Genomic DNA, 14,859 nt, shown 5'->3' on the forward strand with positions numbered 1-14,859 from the left:
TAGAGAAGTCATATGACAGGGTACCGAGAGAAAAGAGTTTGCCATACTGGGGGACTATAGAATTAAAGGTACTGTAGATTTTTAAAATCAATTAAAGGCATTTATGTTGACAACTGGGCTTCAGTGAGAAAAGATGGTAGAATGAGTTCTTGGTTCAGGGTACGTACTGGGGTTAGACAAGGCTGTAATCTTTCACCTTTGCTATTCATAGTTTACGTGGATCATCTGCTGAAAGGTATAAAATGGCAGGGAGGGATTCGGTTAGGTTGAAATGTAGTAAGCAGTCTGGGCTATGCTGACGACTTGGTCTTGATGGCAGATCGCGCTGAAAGTCTACAGTCTAATATCTTGGAACTTGAAAATAGGTGCAATGAGTATGGCATGAAAATTAGCCTTTTGAAGACTAAATTGATGTCAGTAGGTAAGAAATTCAACAGAATTGAATGTCATTTTGGTGATACAAAGCTAGAACGGGTAGATAATTTCAAGTATTTAGGTTGTGTGTTCTCCCAGTGTGGTAATATAGTAAGTGAGGCTGAATCAAGGTGTAGTAAAGCTAATGCAGTGAGCTCGTAGTTGCAATAAGAAGGAAGTCAGCTCCCATACAAAACTATCTTTACATCGGTCTGTTCTTGGACAACCTTTGTGGTACGGGAGTGAAAGCTGGGTGGACTCAGGCTATCTTATTCATAAGTTAGAAGTAACAGACATGAAAGTAGTGAGAATGATTGCTGGTACAAACAGGTGGGAACAATGGCTGGAGGGAACTCGGAATGAGGAGATAAAGGCTAATTTAGGAATGAACTCAATTGATGAAGCTGTACGCATAAACCGGCTTCGGTGGTGGGGTCATTTGAGGCGAATGGAGGAGGATAGGTTACCTAAGAGAATAATGGACTCTGATATGGGGGGGTAAGAGAAGTAGAGGGAGACCAAGGCTACGATGTTTACTCAGTTTGTAATGATTTAAAGATAAGAGGTATAGAACTAAATGAGGCCACAGCACTAGTTGCAAATAGAGGATTGTGGCAACGTTTAATAAATTCAGAGGCTTGCAGACTGAACGCTGAAAGGCATGACGGTGTATAATGATAATGTATGTATATAAGAATAGATACTTCTTGCTGAAGGGACCGAAGTTCAGGATAATGAGAGAATAATTTAATTATCTTTTACCAGAGCCATCTACAGTTAAAGCCGGAAGGTACGCTTGGCAACGCTGTATCTATCTGTCAAGCGGAGGCCGAGAGAAAAGGGGGCATGTCCTTGAATTGACTTCAATGATATTCAGCGCACTTAGACCAACATGATGGTTATGAAAAATATACACACTGTGAAAAATGACACTAAGAAACACACACATCAAGAAATGCACTCAGTAAAGTTAAAAATACACATTTTACATGCATAAAAACAAAACCCTTTAAAGAACAGTACTCACAAGCTCAATATTTATGGAGTGTTGACAGCTTCCTTCGTTTACTGATTTTATCATCACTGCTGGCATAACTCTTGTTCTTAATCTGCTTTCTATAATTATTCAACATGACGTTGCAAAATGTGGACAATAAACAGTCTATTATACTATTATTGTCATGCCCACAGTTACCCTGTTCAAACCAGAACTGTTGATTTTCATCTCTCCCTAAAGCAGATCTGGATAGAGAGAAGAGAACTTCTTTGTGATTTCCACAATCCAGGTAGTCTTCCTTGTAGTCTTCAGACACCAACAAGGTAAACATTCCTGTCGCTGTTACACAGACACACACAACACAATCTGATGGCACCACTAACCCACCTCTCTGAAGTTCTTCAAAATAGGGGTCATCTGTTTCATTGCACTGCAGGAGACCTAAACATGTGTCACAGCTTATCCTTTTGGATATTGCTCTTACTGCATACCCAGAAATGTATATTACACCTGACATCTCAAAATGCCCATCAGAAATGTCACATGATAAAAGTGAGTCAAATTTTTTTATCACTGCCATATTGAGCCTATCATCATCTGCCTTGGTGGAATCAGACATTTCTAACTGGCTACAGTCAAACTGCACTTTTCCATACCTAGATGAGTGCAAGCCCAGAACACTCTTAATCCTAATTTTCTTCTCACTTTCTATAACTTGAAGTGCAGTAACATTGTAGTTACAACCACTAAGCTGTCTGTACTGACCAAACCTTCTTTCCAGATTGTCACTCTGAAACTTCCCTAACAGTAAATAATTTGGTTTCACAGTTTCAAATGAAAATTGGATAATTTTTAACAGGACAGTTGTGGTATGTACCAAAGCTCTTGAAGTGTCAGTTGTTAAGTGACCATGAACCAAATTTAAATCATCCCAACTGCTTACCCACTCACAAAAATGTTGAAGAAATTGAATGCGGTCATCATCTAGTTCAGTAAAAGGCATTTGATTGTGGTCCCTCTTGCAAATTCCTTTAGTTACACTTTTGACGTTTACAATACGCCACCACTTACTAATAATTTCTAAAAAAAATTGCAGTGGCATTAGAATCTAGTTGACTGGTTTTTAAAGCAGCTACGGTGGTGTCATGGAACAGATTATCAACAAGTGACACTTTCTGCCTATCAAGATTGTTGGGATACACAGTTTTATAATTAAGTTTAAAAGCTGTAGCAATCAGGTTGGATGCATGACTGTGGTACACATAAAGGTTCCTTAAATCATTAAAGCACGCCTTACGGATAATCTGATCTACTTCAAAATCAGGGAAAATACAAGTTTTGTCTCTGTCTTTCTGATTCAGCCAGTTATGATGTTCTTAAATATATGTACAGGATCAAACATGAGAAATATCTGTAAATTCTTGTGTTGGGGATTTGGTACACAATATGGACTTTCACTTCCTAACAATGAACACATACTGCTAAACATATTCTTATTTATCCTATTGTTGTCACATATTATGCACATAACAATTAGTCCTGTATTCTGAACAAGTGTCAGAGCATTCATTGTCAGGTTAAATAAAATATCTCCGGACTGTGCTTTCACTGGGGTGAGAGAGATGACATCCTTAAAGGATCCAAATGCAGAATGCACCATGAAAGCTTGTATTGTTCTTGCTTCTTGTAAAGGGCTATTCTTGTCTTGACCAATGAGTACTCCGTTCTTGTACTCAAGAGAGGGATTCACATAAATTTCATCAAGACTTAAAACTACATATTTTCCAATGTCTGATAAATTCCTTGTCACTCGGTAAAGAAAGTTTCTGTTTTCCTTTTCCGAATTAGGTGACACTTGTAAATTTGCTGCTAATTTTTCAAGGTACTTAGGGTGTGGTAGTATCATTGTACCACTCTCACGCAAAGAACAATAAGCAGCGTGAGACTGACAGTTCAACATAAAGGCAAGAATCAATGTACTTTTTGAGTAACTCTTTTTCCTTTTAGTACAAAGTTCGAATTGTTCCCTTAAGAAAACAAGGTTAGATGAGAAGTCTGTGCTTTCACTGCTAACCTCACAAAACTCTATGAGCTTGTCAAGCATTTTAAGTACATTACTTTGTACACATTCAACACTAACACTACTAGCAGTGGCTCCTGTATAATTTAATAAATATTCATTTAGCTGAGACCACTTGGAGATTTTACCATCAGCTAAACATTTAATTTCTTTGACTGACACCTGATAACTATTAACATATACAGTCACATGCATATCCTGGTGAATTTTTAGTAAATTACTTACATTTGGCAAATCATCCAGATTTAATCTGTATATACAAAGAAATTCATTACAGATACTGATCTGCCATACTGACATGTCAATTTTGGTATGAAGAAGGGATCTTAAACGATTAAAGTCAGCTATTAAGTCATCTTGAAGCTTTGATTCCTCCAAATCTGTTTTCCTCTTGTTTTCCCTACTCTTAATTTCCAGTCTCCTATCTTCAGGATCTTTTCTTTTTACGCTCTTCGATGACAAATATTTGGGCAAATTTGGGAAAATAGTTGGACATGCATTAGGAAGAAGTTCATTAGGTTTAGGTGGTTGTACAGTTATATTGCCTTTACTATCACAAAACTTTTCCCCTTTTGAAAAACTATCATCTGTGAAATGTTTTATACACATGACTGAATCCTTCCCAGGTTCCCAATTCCTCATCAGAAGGAAACCTAAATGAGGTAACATAACCATCCTTTTTGATGTCATAGTTGCTACGACACATAGGAACACAACATTTTCTGGGCATCTGCAAATACACGAAACGTGTTATTAATAACCCAAATTCGGGCATGCCTTCACGTATTTCGATAATAGGTTCTATGTATGTCACCTACCTTGTTACATATACTCGAACATATCCATGAAAAATACAAATAAACACAACACAAAGTTCACTACACATCAACATACACAGATAGCTCCCGCGCTTTCGCCTCCGCCTCCGCTGGACGTTGCCAAACTTACATGACTCCGGCTTGTAAAATGTAGACGGCTCTGTCTTTTACCCATTTAAAAAAATTATTTAACTATATATATTTCTCTTTTTTTTTTTTTTCTATTTGCTTTACGACGATGGGATAGGAAAGGCCTAGGAATTGAAAGTGGCCGTGGCCTTAATTAAGGTACAGCCCCGACATTTGCCTGGTGTGAAAATGGGAAAGCACGGAAAACCATCTTCAGGGCTGCTGACAGTGGGGCTCGAATCCACCATCTCCCGATTACTGGATACTGGCCGCACTTAAGCGACTGCAGCTATCGAGCTCGGTATATATATATATTTCTATCATAAGTAGGGTATATTTTAAACTTCTGCAGTGATACATCATCCCACCTGTACAGAAGGAATGTAAAATGCATCCTTAATGAAAATTTTGTTTTTTGTTTCAGGTTTGCTAATCTGTGTGCGTGCCATCATTCAATACTTGAACATCAAGAGGGGCTGGCGTTTGCTGTCTGGTAGTGCTCAAGAGAGGTTGCTTTTCTTTTATTGAGCTGAGACTACCCTCCTGTTTTAGCCTGTGTCGCTTTGAAACACTGCACAACCCATACACACACTTTTACACCTGTATCTGAAAGAAATGGACACCAAATTTTATGCTTTCACTTTCCTTGGACCTTTTGGAGGGGGAACAGTTTTGATCAACCAGCTTTTACTTCTTCAGTATGTGCTGGATTATCTCCTACACTAGTAAAAGTGTTGTCCCTCACTGCTTGTGAAATTCATTCCAGTATCAACTGTTTTTCGATTAGGTTGTTTGTATTTTGTTTATAATTCAATCAACTGTCAAAGTCTTATAGTTCAAGGCTAATCAGATTTATGTTTACCTAGGAAACAAGTTGATCCATGTTGTATAATATTACTAAATATTGAGTCCTAGATTTATTTTCTCCACTGATAGAATATGCTATGATATAATTGTGTATGACACATTAAACTTGGTTCCAGGGTCTGATAAGTTTCCTGCCTGTAATGAATAAATGAAGGAAATCTGTCTACAGTGTTATCATTCCAAAGGCATGTGTGTGTTTAAGTATAGTTGTTGACTGGCCACAGCTCCGTAAGCAGTGGTATGTAGTCTTGGACACCAGGACAGTAATGTTGGGTTTTTGAGTTTTATTATGGGCATATTATAAGGCCCCTGAATGGGAGAGGATGTGTATCATGTAGTAAGGAACAGGAATATATTGTACTATAGGTAGAAATATGGAAGGACATAACAGACACATCACTGCTATTGGTAGGATGCTTACACTGTTCTATTAGCATGAATGGCTGACAGATGGAAAGTTGGTTTTAATTTTAAGAAAAAAGAAATTATTTCTTTCGCACTGAGAGGTTTCTTCAAGGTGAGAAACCAGTACGAAGTTGAACCCTTTCGGAACCAGAAAATTTGTGAGAAAGTTATATACAGTAATGTATATTACACTGTGGTTGTACATTGATTCTGATGATTACCAGTATTGATTCTTTAACAAAAACAAAACGTTTGTCATGACTTCAGTCCATACACTTTATATGCTAATAGATTGCCAAGGATGTAATTACATGAACAGCCACCTGTTAAACTTGATAGTATTATAAAATTTGTAATTCAACAATTTGTTAAAACAGGTGTGCCTCAGTCTTACCACTTTTTTTTGTCAGTGCGAAAATTTGAATATGGGAAGATCATAAATTCTAATAATTACATTGTCAATAGGATCAATAAATGTTCATCCCTCGTAGTACATAGTGAGAACGTACTATAACATTTGCGGTTCAATGCCTGTAATGCAGCCTGTTAACCACAAGCTGTTAATACTGGGTTACTAACTAGATTTTAAAATTTGGGGCAGTACCTTGTGGGTATGATTTTTTTTAAATTTGAGAGCAATGTATTTTTCTTTTAAGGACCTGATAACTATGCAGATCTACTTTCCCTTGTCATCACAAGTAAGAAACATGAGAGGACCTGATATTCATGAACCAAGTGATTTGATCTTGGGCCATGGCAGTCATTACTTGCTAACTCAAATTATTTTTCCATCCTAATTTCAGGAAAATGGGGAATGGTGCTTTATTCAGATTGTCAGTGCACTTGTTCATCAACTTTTTCCTTGATACTAATAATCAAGACCCACTGTTTGATGCAGTTACACACACTGCCGCAATAATCAACAGAACAAGTTGCCCACTAGGTTTTATGTGCATTAATGCATGGAACTGATCGATAAAACATAATCCTTAGTCCTTAGGTAAAAACACATTCTATTCCTTGAATGGATTTTCAAATTAATTACTCCAGGCTTACTTTCAGCATTGACCTTGTTTCTTTTTTAAATTCTGGAGCTTTTATCAGTCGGTGAGAAATTAAATTGTTTGGTTAGGAATTGAAGTTATGGAGTCTGTCAGGTGAAATTTCCAATACAATTTTCAACAAATTTTCAAAGATTCAATTATGCAGATAATCAGTACTCGCAGGTTTCTGATAAGTCTGTTTAGAAATAATTGAATAGAAAGTTTTAATCTCTCCTGTCCAAACTTTCTTGGTTAATGTACTATCTTTTAGACCGGGACTTTGTCATGATCTTAAGGGACTTGCAGAATTGAACAGAGTCGCTGTTTATAAAGACATTTCAACATTTCATCTGTGCCAAATATAGCTATTGATCATAATGGAAACATACATGTTTTCTCTGTATTGAACTATAAAATGTAAACACAATCAGTTAACTGCAGTCAGAAGTGCATATGTTAATTTATTACTAAAATTAAATAATAAGACTCTTTGTATTGAATTTGAACTCTTAAGTGGCTTGGGTTGTTTACTATTCCATTCATAGCACCAAAGATTACATATCAGTACTTAGTATTCAAATCCAACTGTTTATCCCTCCAGTAGCAGTGGTGTCTCTATAATCAGCAGATGTATCAACATAAAATCTTGCGTGGTGTCGCCTGTATAGTCTAACTCGGCCTAGAATATGTCTGTCATTTGACCATTTGGTGAGACCATGCTCTTTTATCTGCAACATCTTTTGTTATTTGCAGACACTTTGTCATTGGGTGTTGCCTGGGAAATTCAGTATCAATAGAATGCTTAGATTTTCAGTAACAGGAAAGGTATAAGAATTTCGAACACACTGATATTTAATTTTTTATTTGCAGTTTGTAGGGCAGTATTATTGTTTGTAAATAAACAGAAATAAATAATCGTTTACTCAATTTCTGAATCTTAATGCTTGGATTATTGTCATCCTCTAGTAAGCTAGTATCTTCTCTTAAAAAATCATGCCATACAGTGCTCTGTAATGTTTAGTACCTTCCACCTTCCTAAAGAAGAATATTAGAGCCCCTAGATTGAATAAAATAAGTATTTTATTTAATTTAATGGCTTAAGATACTGATATACATGAATACTGGACACATATTTTTTCTAGAATTTAGCAAAGTAGGGTGCACACATTATTTGAAATAAGTGGGTAGCAACTCAAACAATGGAACCTGTTATACTGTACTATAGAATTATCCAGGCTTGGTCTTGGGTATGGCTACAAGTTTTCGTTATCGCTCATTCATGTTATTGAAGATGCAGAAAATATTGGAAACCACCACTGATCTCTGTACATGGATCGCTGATGGCAGGTCTCCGCTGCAGGAGAAAGTACGCCAAGTTGAGCGCGCGGTTCGCCATGTTGGCGTACCCGGCCTAGAGCTCTCCTTATGGGGAAGCAATGATAATAGAGTCAATTTTAAGTCGCAATTAATGGCGCATTGGAATAATTAAAAATATAGAGACATGTTCACTCAAAGCATAAGGACATTGGGATCACTGACACGTCATTCCGAGGTCAGTAAATCTCCGGGATAGCAATAAACATGAGTGTATAATAACGGCCGACAAATATTAACTTAGGTGCTGAATACATGCAATTAGCGATCGGTAACACAATACGAGTGAAAACCAGTTTCTGGAAACATTGCTGTAAATTGTATACATGTATGCCACGAAATTATGCATTCTTAAAATGATGTACCTATAAACGTAGCTCAATATACAGGCCTAGATTCGACATATCGTAATCGGTGCTTGATAATGAATTTCTGTTTCCTGTTTCCATGAAATAACGCGCATATGATCAAATTAAAATATCATTGAAGCAAATGTACACATTTATAAAACCAGCAAATATTCAAAACTTGTCAATATATCACATTACCTGCAGCTTAATTTACTATTACAGACCTCTTTAATTAAATTCAGCTAGCAAAGCGATATTGATAGTCATCATCAGAAATATGATAGGGTGGATCATGGGAGACTACTGGCAAAAATGAGTGCAATTGGACTAGACAAAAGAGTGACTGAATGGGTTGCTATATTTCTAGAAAATAGATCTCAGAGAGTTAGAGTAGGTGAAGCTTTGTCTGACCCTGTAATAGTTGAGAGGGGAGTTCCTCAGGGCAGTGTTATCGGACCTTTATGTTTTCTTATATATATAAATGATATGAGTAAAGGAGTGGAATCAGAGGTAAGGCTTTTTGCGGATGATGTTATTCTCTATAGAGTGATAAATAAGTTACAAGATTGTGAGCAACTGCAACGTGACCTCGAAAATGTTGTGAGATGGACAGCAGACAATGGTATGTTGATAAACGGGCCTAAAAGTCAGGTTGTGAGTTTCACAAATAGGAAAAGTCCTCTCAGTTTTAATTACTGCATTGATGGGGTGAAAGTTCCTTTTGGGGATCATTGTAAGTATCTAGGTGTTAATATAAGGAAAGATCTTCACTGGGGTAATCACATAAATGGGATTGTAATTAAAGGGTACCGATCTCTGCACATGGTTATGAGGGTGTTCAGGGGTTGTAGTAAGGATGTAAAGGAGAGTGCATATAAGTCTCTGGTAAGACCCCAACTAGAGTATGGTTCCAGTGTATGGGACCCTCACCAGGATTACCTGATTCAAGAACTGGAAAAAATCCAAAGAAAAGCAGCTCGATTTGTTCTGAGTGATTTCCGACAAAAGAGTAGCGTTACAAAAATGTTGCAATGTTTGGGTTGGGAAGAATTGAGAGAAAGAAGAAGAGCTGCTCGACTAAGTGGTATGTTCCGAGCTGTCAGCGGAGAGATGGCGTGGAATGACATTAGTAGACGAATAGGTTTGAATGGCGTTTATAAAAGTAGGAAAGATCACAATATGAAGATAAAGTTGGAATTCAAGAGGACAAACTGGGGCAAATATTCATTTATAGGAAGGGGAGTTAGGGATTGGAATAACTTACCAAGGGAGATGTTCAATAAATTTCCAATTTCTTTGAAATCATTTCGGAAAGGGCTAGGAAAGCAACAGATAGGTAATCTGCCACCTGGGCGACTGCCCTAAATGCAGATCAGTATTGATTGTATTGTTTGTATGTAACACCAGTTAAGAGTCCCAAATACCATGAATAGTATAATGGGATAGCCCCAAACACCCACCACACTCCCTTCTCCCACCACTCCAGTGTCTGAAACCCATAATTATTACTGATGTAAATAAGGTCTAGAATTCCTCCAGACTTCATTTTGTAAGATTGTTATAAGGTCACGTCAATTATTTAATTAAAACCGTCAGTTTAATTATGAGAAATAAAAAATATATATAAGTAAATCTTTACTTGCAGTTAATGTTCAGTAAAATTGAAAACAGTTGGCTGTACATCACTTCTAAGGTGTACAGTTTGTATCAAAACAGTCTTCCTCTAAGTGATCCGAGCAGAGAACAGCTGTTTTAGAAGGCTCCCAATTCTCCCGCCTGATACTCCTAATCGATGATCGTAGATGTTCGGGTCTCGAGAAAGGAAACCTACAAAAATTAATTGCCATTTTGCTCCCGGAATATGCGAAATAAGATACAATAAACCTAAAACTCAAAACACTACCCTAGGAAGATTCTTATGTACAGTATAAAACTCCCCGAGCTGAGCTGAGTGGCTCAGATGGTTAAGGCACTGGCCTTCTAACCCCAACTGGGCAGGTTCGATCCTGGCTCAGTCCAGTGGTATTTGAAGGTGCTAAATACGACAGCCCCGTGTCGGTAGATTTACTGGCACATAAAAGAACTCCTGCGGGACTAAATTCCGGCACTTCGGCGTCTCCGAAGACCTTAAAAATAGTTAGTGGGACGTAAAGCAAATAACATTATTATTAAAACTCCCCGATGAAATGATTTCTCCTTCTGCTGATCGGTTCTGTTTGTACATCCATAAGCTGAATACTGCGGTATGTTAATACCCCGTAGAATGTTTCTTCATTCATATTTCATATAAACACATATATATTTAAATTGAATTTTGTAATCCACAAGTATACTACAAGGCAACGAACCTAAATTCGTAAAATACACTACTATTTACTTTGCAATAACACAGCACAGAACACTCGTGGAACTACAATCAAGAGACCTGGGGCCTAGTCCACGAACGAACTTTGCAACTTTTCACTTTGAACTTTTCAGTTCAGATTTTGTTCCACCATCACTTTTCAGATTTAACTTGCAAAGTGAAAAGTGAAAAGTTAGGAATCTTTTCACTTTTCAAGCCTGTTATGTTCCTCCATTGGTACAGAAATGCAAAGTGCAAAGAAATGAAGTGAAAAGTTTTCATAAATCTTGCAAAGATTAATGTTAATTAACAAGTATGTACACTAGTTTCTCGGCGTAGAATTTGGTTTAGTGATATAAACACGTTACGACGTGAGCTTTTATTAGCATCAAGTGAGGACAGTGATGAAGAATCCAACAAGAGAACGTACAAAGACGAGATTAATTTTCATAACCTCACTTCGACGGACTTTCGCGAGTGATTTCGTATTACCCCAACACAGGCTCATTATATTCTTGAAATGATCGGACATTTATTGAAACATGTAACAAAAAGAAGTCAATCCCTTTCCGGAAAAGAACACATTCTTATATGCTTACATTGGTTAGTAAATGGTGCCCAGCTGCACGGTGTAACACCAATGCATGGGACATCAAAACAATTATTTGCGAACTGTTACCAAAGTCGTAGATGTTATAGTAAATGTAATATTTCCTAACAGTACGTTGGCCTGATAATCTACTCAATATAGCGACGGCATTTCTAATGAAGGGTGAATTTCCTTCTGTGTGTGAATGTGTTGACGGCAGCCTACTCTCGTTAATATTGATGTGTCATAATTTGAGAGGTTATCTTTAAAGTTGTCTAAAAAGTATGTCACGTTTCTCCTTGACAACTTCCAGCACAGCCAGCTACTTGTAATAACCTTTTTCCCATGATAAAAACGTAAACTGTACGACAATTATACCGTCAAATTAGCCGCGAAAAGTAAAGCATTAAAATCGTAGAGTATTAGGCCAGGGGCCTATTCCACGAACGAACTTTGCAACTTTTCACTTTTCACTATGCACTTTTCAGTTCAGATTTTGTTCCACCATCACTTTTCAGATTTAACTTGCAAAGTGAAAAGTGAAAAGTTAGGAATCTTTTCACTTTTCAAGCCTGTTATGTTCCTCCATTGGTACAGAAAGGCAAAGTGCAAAGAAATGAAGTGAAAAGTTTTCATAAATCTTGCAAAGATTAATGTTAATTAACAAGTATGTACACTAGTTTCTCGGCGTAGAATTTGGTTTAGTGATATAAACACGTTACGACGTGAGCTTTTATTTACATCAAGTGAGGACAGTGATGAAGAATCCAATAAGAGAACGTACAAAGACGAGATTAATTTTCATAACCTCACTTCGACGGACTTTCGCGAGTGATTTCGTATTACCCCAACACAGGCTCATTATATTCTTGAAATGATCGGACATTTATTGAAACATGTAACAAAAAGAAGTCAATCCCTTTCCGGAAAAGAACACATTCTTATATGCTTACATTGGTTAGTAAATGGTGCCCAGCTGCACGGTGTAACACCAATGCATGGGACATCAAAACAATTATTTGCGAACTGTTACCAAAGTCGTAGATGTTATAGTAAATGTAATATTTCCTAACAGTACGTTGGCCTGATAATCCACTCAATATAGCGACGGCATTTCTAATGAAGGGTGAATTTCCTTCTGTGTGTGAATGTGTTGACGGCAGCCTACTCTCGTTAATATTGATGTGTCATAATTTGAGAGGTTATCTTTAAAGTTGTCGAAAAAGTATGCCACGTTTCTCCTTGACAACTTCCAGCACAGCCAGCTACTTGTAATAACCTTTTTTCCCATGATAAAAACGTAAACTGTACGACAATTATACCGTCAAATTCGCCGCGAAAAGTAAAGCATTAAAATCGTAGAGTATTAGGCCAAGACCATCTACAATAATATCAGACCTTAATACAAAAACAACATGGCCGACGCATCGGTTCCATGTAAACACGCCTGTGATACATAAACATACTCTTTTGATTATCGTATTGAATTGATGAGCTGTCAATAATAACGAACAGAAACTTTACTTTGGGTAATAGACCAACACTATCTAGAAACAGCCTATGTTTAGATAAGCAATATGTGGATAATTCAAAATATACGGTACCGGTACATATTTTCTATGAACTAGTATGGTAAAGGAAATAGGTAATATAGGATTGCATTCTAAAATAACAGTCCTGGGGGGAATATTTGATACGTTTCAATTCAGTCAATTAATAGCTCACCTATGATCTGAATTTAGGGCTGTCAACCAAGTGGCAGATTACGTATCAATTGTCTACTATACTTAGTACTTAAGTGATTTCAAAGAAATTGGAAATTTATCGAATTGGTATAGGAAGCACCCTTGGTAAATTATTCCAGACCGTAATTCTTCTTCCTATAAATCAATACTTGTTTTATAAATACATTTATTTGAATGACCTTTATATTACCATATGTTTTAAGTAGGCCTATAATAGCCTACCTCGTTCAAGAAAATTTTTAGAAACATAACCTTGTCGCGAATTTCAATTCTCTCATAACAATGATTCTGATAGGGCCTAATGGTCCACCAAACTGCTACATCTGTTTCACTTCAGAGAATCTATAGGAGAATGAACTGGTACCGGTAGCATATTTATTTTCGTTTAAAGCACTTTAACACCCACATCGTTGGCAACGTAAATACGTACTGTAAGGGACAGTATATCAATTGATACGTTGTCCTCTAATTTAACAAGGAGAATATAATCTTCATTCACAGATGAATAAATAGCTTTATCACTTTTTATAACCTCACTCTTAAAATACTCAAAAGGTATAGTAATTGAGAAATGTACTAGGATTGGCACCAACACAGCCGGAAAAAGCAGCTCATCAATTACACGGAACACATCCTCTCTATTGACAAATTTATCCTCGAATGTTTTAATGCACCGTAATAAATTACTTGTAACTACGAAATCGTCACGATGCATTGAGTACACTTGATCTAAATGCGAGTGCATCTCCTGTAATATGAATTACATCCAGGCATACAATACGATCGACACGTCCTAATATATCTAAATAGTTTTAAAACCATATTTAAAAAAAATGACTACACTAACGTTTCCTAATCAATCCAAACCAACAGAAAGAACTAAACAGTTGCTTTGCACATGCTCATGTTTACATTTAAACAAACCGATCGGGCCGCCATTTTAGCTAATATCGATAGCTGCATTAAGGTCTGATATATTGTAGTTGGTCTTGATTAGGCCTATACAGTTTGCTCATGGAATAAACTCGATCGTATCACTCATTCGCAAAGACTTTTCACTTTGCGAAAAAATTGAAAAGTACAACCTAGACCATGGTGGAACAGAAAGACTTTGCACTTTGCAAAATTTGAAAAGTGAAAAGTACAAAGTTGAAAAATTGCAAAGTTCGTTCGTGGAACAGGCCCCAGGCCTATACAGTTTGTTCATGGAATAAACTCGATCGTCTCACTCATTCGCAAAGACTTTTCACTTTGCGCAAAAATTGAAAAGTACAACCTAGACCATGGTGGAACAGAAAGACTGTGCACTTTGCAAAATTTGAAAAGTGCAAAGTTGAAAAGTTGCAAAGTTCGTTCGTGGAACAGGCCCCTGGCGACACTGAACTAAGCATAAACAAAGCAAGCGCGCTCCTCGTGGTCTACTGCACCGTGCGCTCGCTGCCATCTTACCACGCCAGTCATCTTCTATTCGGCTTACTGCAACACCTCCTAGATATATAAGGCCTCACAACTGTTCTGGGAATATACTGTGACGTCAAAATTGGGAGGCAAGCTTGAACCTTTTCAGTAATAACACAGCAATGAGTTTGGCCCTGTAACGCTGAAATTAGAAGAGTTTTAATTCGTTTAATGGTGCCAATTGTTAATACCGTTGTACGTAATGGTACTGATGTGTTGCGTACTCAACTTTAAGGAGAATTCCGG

The 14,859-nt window shown here is 37.1% G+C and overlaps 1 protein-coding gene across 2 annotated transcripts in view; it reads left to right on the plus strand.

Moving 5' to 3' along the window:
* Ndfip (Nedd4 family interacting protein) overlaps nt 1-7,680 on the plus strand; it is a 64,994-nt gene extending 57,314 nt beyond the window's left edge. For both annotated transcript variants that reach the window (XM_067143215.2, XM_067143216.2), the window contains exon 5: nt 4,863-7,680. In XM_067143215.2, the coding sequence (XP_066999316.1) occupies nt 4,863-4,966 (104 nt within the window). In that variant the 3' untranslated portion in view covers nt 4,967-7,680. The remainder of the gene's footprint in view (nt 1-4,862) is intronic.
* Nucleotides 7,681-14,859: the final 7,179 nt, after the last annotated feature.

This window comes from Anabrus simplex, chromosome 3 (assembly GCF_040414725.1).
Source record: "Anabrus simplex isolate iqAnaSimp1 chromosome 3, ASM4041472v1, whole genome shotgun sequence".
Taxonomy (NCBI): Eukaryota; Metazoa; Arthropoda; class Insecta; order Orthoptera; family Tettigoniidae; genus Anabrus; species Anabrus simplex.